This window comes from Diplotaxodon limnothrissa, linkage group LG11, assembly GCF_057381915.1.
Source record: "Diplotaxodon limnothrissa isolate DT_005_m linkage group LG11, D_limnothrissa_male_GT1.1, whole genome shotgun sequence".
Classification (NCBI taxonomy): domain Eukaryota; kingdom Metazoa; phylum Chordata; class Actinopteri; order Cichliformes; family Cichlidae; genus Diplotaxodon; species Diplotaxodon limnothrissa.
Genome location: NC_140606.1, coordinates 9,927,585 through 9,933,264, shown reverse-complemented (window position 1 = coordinate 9,933,264; position 5,680 = coordinate 9,927,585). Strand labels below are relative to the sequence as shown.

Below are 5,680 nucleotides of genomic sequence, written 5' to 3'. Positions count from 1 at the left end.
CCAGTGGTTTCTTATGAGATGATTGTTTTGATTGTGACAACATAAGAGGAGACAATGACAGTGGATGGGACTGCAAAAAGCACAAGGAAGCGGGCGATGATAATGGGTGGATGATGAAATTGTCGCTGTATATTGGGAGATTCTGCATTACAGTCATCAGAAACCACGTAGCTGTTTAAGCAGAGAGTTTTGCTTTCATTCTTACACGCTTGCTCTGTGTCCATGATGATGGAATATGGAAAGCCGATCATCAAAGCCACCCCCCAAACACCCAGAGTCACAACCCTTACATACATTTTTTTAATCACCACCACAATGTAGACACTATCAAACATGTTCAGAATAAGTACCATGGTGTTGTGCTTACATATGAGTTTGCCAAAAGGCCAGTGGAAGTCTAAAGCAAGATTTATTAAATTAAGGGGTATAAATGCTACAAAGTAAATGAAGTTGGCCACAGGAAGGTTGAGGTACCAAAATGTGGGTACTGTTTTCCTTATCTTGAATCCAGTCGTCCAGATAACCAGTACCATTCCTGAGCACACCAAAGACAAATATCAGGAAGTGAAAAATGTTAGACACAGTAATGAAGACTTTCTAATTTCACTAGTGGTTGTACTGGTGTTAATACAAGAGTTAATGGTTTGTTATTGTTGGTCTCCATCATTTTCTTGCCAAAGTCAGTTATAGTTTGGTTATACTCAATTAATTACCCCCAAATAATTACTTGATGTCAAATACAGTTGAAGTTACAAAGAAAATGAATTTTGTCGACATGAGCCCCCAGTGCTAAAACAACACGAATAGTGATCCGGATTAAGGCACTAAACTATGCCAAATTACAAAAATTACAGTAGTAATGAGTAATGAGTAAAAATAAATAACTAAAAGTGAATAAGAGCAGTAATAATGTCAAGTTATGAGGTTAATTAAACATTTTAAATGTTCAAAGTTATCGAAAATTTATCTAGAGGCAAATTATAATACAAATATAGGGCGTTACTACAAAGTGAATCAATATATTCAAGGTTCATTCCATGTATTTGAGTTTTATTCAATATATTCAAAGTTCATTTTATTCCATTTATATTTATGTTTATTTGACTAGATTTTATCTTAATCTGAATAAATGTCTCTGAGAATATGCATTTGTATTTGCTTTCAGGTGCAACTGTGTGGCTGAACACAAAACTGTGCTGAAAACAAAACTGTTCAAAATGCATGTTTCATGAATCTTATATATTTGTTTGTGTTGTGTGTTTATTTATTTACACAGGATAATTACATGTCATCTTATAAACACTGTATTCTCTTAATTCACCCTTTATTTCACTTGTTTGCCTACTTTTAATAAATAGTTTTGGCATAAGAAGTGCACCAAAAATGATTATGCTTATAAATGGCAGATTTAACCATGCACGTCCTGTCTAGTCAACACATAAGAGAAACAAAGCGCATTTTGTCTGATTTTCTTAATTTAGTTTTTAGAAGTTGCAACTCAATCATGTGTGGGGGTGCCATGACGTTTTAGTATGCAAACGGCTCCCTCTACTGGTTGATGTTATAATAATCAGTGTTTTCTGTTACTTGTTTTTTGATAGTGATAAGCTGCTGTCATTAGATCAGTGGTTCTTAACCTTGTTGGAGGTACCGAACCCCACCAGCTTCATATGCGCATTCACTGAACCCCTCTTTAGTGAAAAATAAAATGTGATTTTTTTACTGGTGCACAAAATGAGCCATGCATGTCATGGCGAAGGCTCTGCCGAACCCCTGAGACCGACTCACCGAACCCCTAGGGTTCGATCGAACCCAGGTTAAGAACCACTGCATTAGATGCTTCTTATTAGATGTTGGATTAATTGATACACATATGAGGATTTATTTATAGATATACAATGCAATACAATATATATGTATCTTGAGCCCACATGTGGTGATTATAGGATGTATAAGTGGAGAAACAGTTCACATATCTGAATCATACTTAAGGTAGTAAAAAGCCCATAAGCAATTTGACATATGCTTTACAGCTTAATTATTTCATTTCTTATACCTCAGTATTCAAATCTGAACTCTCTTGGTTCTGACTGGTGTCCACTGACTTTGTGTAAGTGTAATTGCGTGTCTCCTCTTCCTGGAAGGCACTCTCCAGCACAATCAGGATGGATTTGCGGACTTTATCTTTAAAATCTTGGCCCATGAACACATACAGCAGTGGATTCAAGCAGCTGTTGAGAAAGGCCACGCTGGTGGCTATCGGGAACCCAATTGTGATGATATCATCTAATATCTCACTTGAATATTCTGGCATGTGATTTGCCATCTCAATTAGACCCATGATGTGAAAGGGAGCCCAGCAAAGAAAGAAAGTGATGATAATGGCAGCGATGATCTTAAAGGGGCGACTTGACTGATTGGCCAGTGTGCGGTTTCTTCTGAGACGATGGATTATAACAGCATAACACAAGACAATGAAAGTGAAAGGCACAGCAAATCCTAGGAGTACGTGTGTGATAGTCATGGCCTGATGACGAAATTCCCTTAACTTTTTCACTGATGGTGTTTCATAGTCATCAGAAAGAGCATAGTTGTCAAAGCAAATCATTTTGTTAGAGTCTTGTTCAGTGTCCCTGAAGATGAAGTATGGAGCACTGAGAATCAAAGCCACCACCCAAACACACAGACTCACATAGGATGCTCTGCGTACATTTCGGTGGTTCTGAGCCCAGACGGGCCACACCACAGACACACATCTGTCCACACTGATCACCACCAGAATGTAGACACTGGCAAACATGTTCAGAAAGCTGATAGTGGTGTTCAGCTTGCACATGAACTTGCCAAAAGGCCAGTGGAAATCCAAAGCTGTGTAAGTCACACTCAGGGGCAAAAACACAGTGAAGAGGAAGTCAGCCACAGCAAGGTTGAGGTACCAAACTATGTTAACAGTTTTCTTCATCTTGAACCCGGTCACCCAGATAACCACTCCATTCCCGAGCACACCGAGGACAAAAGCCAGGGAATAAATTATGAGAGACATGATGTTAAGCCCACCATTGCTGTCACTATTCTTGGAGCCATTTCCATTAGGTGCAGCAGTTGTATTGATTGGATTGAAAGAGTTAGTGGTCATCTCCCTCACTGACTTTAGACCTGCAAAGAAAAACAATAAGTAAAAAGTTCAGCTCCCAGTCAAAGTTAATAGGAAACTGAAACTGAAGCTATGGTGACATTCAGTCTAAGGCAGTATGTCAACATAGCTCCCAGACAATTAGACAAACATGAAAGGACATTATCTCTACATTTGAAATCCTCAAAAAAGCACACATTTTCTGTAATCAAGTGTTGTAAGTAAAGTTGTAAAGTGTGATTTCGTTTTTCTTCTTTTCTCTGCTGCACCCTTTAAGGGTCACCAGAGTGGATCATTTGCCTTCGTGTGACACTATCCCACATAGCAGCAGTGTTGGGCAAGTTACTTTGAAAAAGAAATTAATTATAGTTACTAGTTACTTCTTCAAAAAAGTAACTGGATTAGTAACTGAGTTACAAGATTCTAAAAGAAATTAATTACTTGAAAAGTAACTATTGCGTTACTTTAAAAAAAAAAAAAAAAGTGGGGTCCAGGGTATGATTAGCCATTTTTAACTAATTTTCATGTTTCCTCTACATTTCACCTTTAAAAACTATTTACTTTACCTTGTTTGGTATCGTCCTTTTCAGCACAACCTCATGTGTCTGAATTTACAGTTATGTTTTCATTTTGACATACTGTATTAACACAATTGATCTAAATTGAGACAAAAAGCATAAAATCCGAGTAGGAAAAGTTATATTTTTTACTGTAAATAACCATTTCAAACTATTTACATAACAATCAGCTGTTCTGCATTCAATAAGATGCCACACAAATTATTTGTGCCACTCCAAATATTTCTGTCCACTATAGAGAAGAACATCACAGCCTGATACCTGCAGGTCTGACAGCAGGAGGTGTATCACTGCCGGTTTCTATCTGGAGACAGCAGTCGCCTCATTGTTCAGACATACAACACAAAACTATCCACAACACTACACAAGACTACACACTGGCTACACACTCCAAACACGCTAAACGTCACAAATCTCTCACATCTCAAAACTCGCTCTCTCTTTTTCTGCTCTCTCTCTCTCACTCCTAAAACTTCCCCCTCTTCCTAAACAACCAAATGTCATTTTGCCATATCATTTTTGATTGGTGGACGTGGTACATTTTCTCACCAACACAAAGGGCTGTTTTTGTCTTGTTTTTTTTTTACATTTTTGGTCATAAGCAGAGAGTGCTTGCTAGCACTGTCCTTAGACAGTAAACGTGACAAAAGTATTCAGGAAAAAACAAGCATATATATTGTTTATCCCCCATCTTACACTTCCTTTGTCCAATATATATCCATTATCCCTCTGCACATGTCAAAACCATCACAGTCTTGCCTCTAATGTTCACCTGAGGTGTTCCTCTGAAGGACTCATTTCTAATTTATGTACTCAAAATGGTATTGTTTTTGCCACCCCATCTGAATCCCATGTCACTCAGAAGCCACACTAACAAAATTTCTCTAGATTTCCCTGCTACTCTGTCAATACCGTCACCTCTTCAGGTTCTCTTCCACCTGCTCAGTCCTCTCACTAAAGAACACAATGTCATCATAGTCCACAAAGACGCCTTGTTGACCTCATCTGTCAACCTAATGTTGCAAACAAGAAGGGGCTCAGAGCCGATCCCTGATGTAATCCCACCCTCACCTTGGATCCATCTGCCACTCCTACTGTCTCGCTGTTCTCATACATGTCCAGCACCACCATCACATACTTCTCTGCTGCTCCTGTATGAATTCTGACCTTCTTTATACTTTGCATCTACATTCTCAAGGCAAACATTACATCTGTAGTGCTCTTTCTTGGCATGAAGCCATAATGCTGCTTATCAAACATCTCCTCCCTTCTTAACCTGACTTCAGCAACTCTTTCACATATCCTCGTGGTATGGCAACAACTTTATCCCTCTGTAGTTTAGATACAGCTTTGCACATCACCCCTGTTCTTGAAAACTAGCACTAGTCCTGTGAAATAACACTAAATTAGCGTTTTTACATCATGTGACAGTGTAAGAAAATGAATTTCCTGTTTTTTTTATGCACATATACATATTTAGAGCAATATTCCTGGGAAATCTTTCATGCTTGGTGAAAAATGAAGTAAATACCTTGTGAAGCTGTCTTGTTGGTTGTTAATGAATCCTCTGCAGAAGAATGTTTGATCCAACTCTGACAGCTTAGCTGAGACTCGTGTGGGGTGTATGTCGCTGCTGATAAACATGCAAATCCACAGGAAGTTTGTAAAAGTTAAAACATGAGAGAGCATTCTATGATGGTTGGGAGCATGAGGGTTTGCAATGCCCTCATGCAAAATTTGGACTGCAACATATTGCATCAAGAATGCAGCATTATTTTTCTAAAAGCAAAAGACATGTAATATTAGAACATATATATTCTTGTGAGAGGGCCACAGTGTAACACGGCTAACAGCTGGCTGTTTTGCTATTTAACACCATTATCTTTCTGTTGCAACCTTGGGTTTGGTGAGTATCAAGTCATGAAATATTCTGAGGACAACCAACCTGTTTCCATAATCAGTAGCATAT

The 5,680-nt window shown here is 38.3% G+C and overlaps 1 protein-coding gene across 1 annotated transcript; it reads right to left on the bottom strand.

Annotated features, from left to right (window-relative positions):
- Positions 1-2,050: 2,050 nt before the first annotated feature.
- LOC146622343 (chemerin-like receptor 1) lies at positions 2,051-5,287 on the bottom strand. The gene is made up of 2 exons (XM_085365064.1): positions 5,243-5,287; positions 2,051-3,156 (listed from the first exon to the last, which is right to left on the bottom strand). Exon 2 carries the CDS (start codon positions 3,134-3,136, stop codon positions 2,051-2,053), a length of 1,086 nt encoding a protein of 361 aa, XP_085221190.1. The 5' UTR covers positions 3,137-3,156; positions 5,243-5,287.
- Between the last annotated feature and the right edge of the window lie 393 nt (positions 5,288-5,680).

Excerpts from the sequence above, each read along its gene's own strand:
- LOC146622343 (XM_085365064.1), bottom strand. The coding sequence starts at position 3,136 with ATGACCACTAACTCTTTCAATCCAATCAATACAACTGCTGCACCTAAT.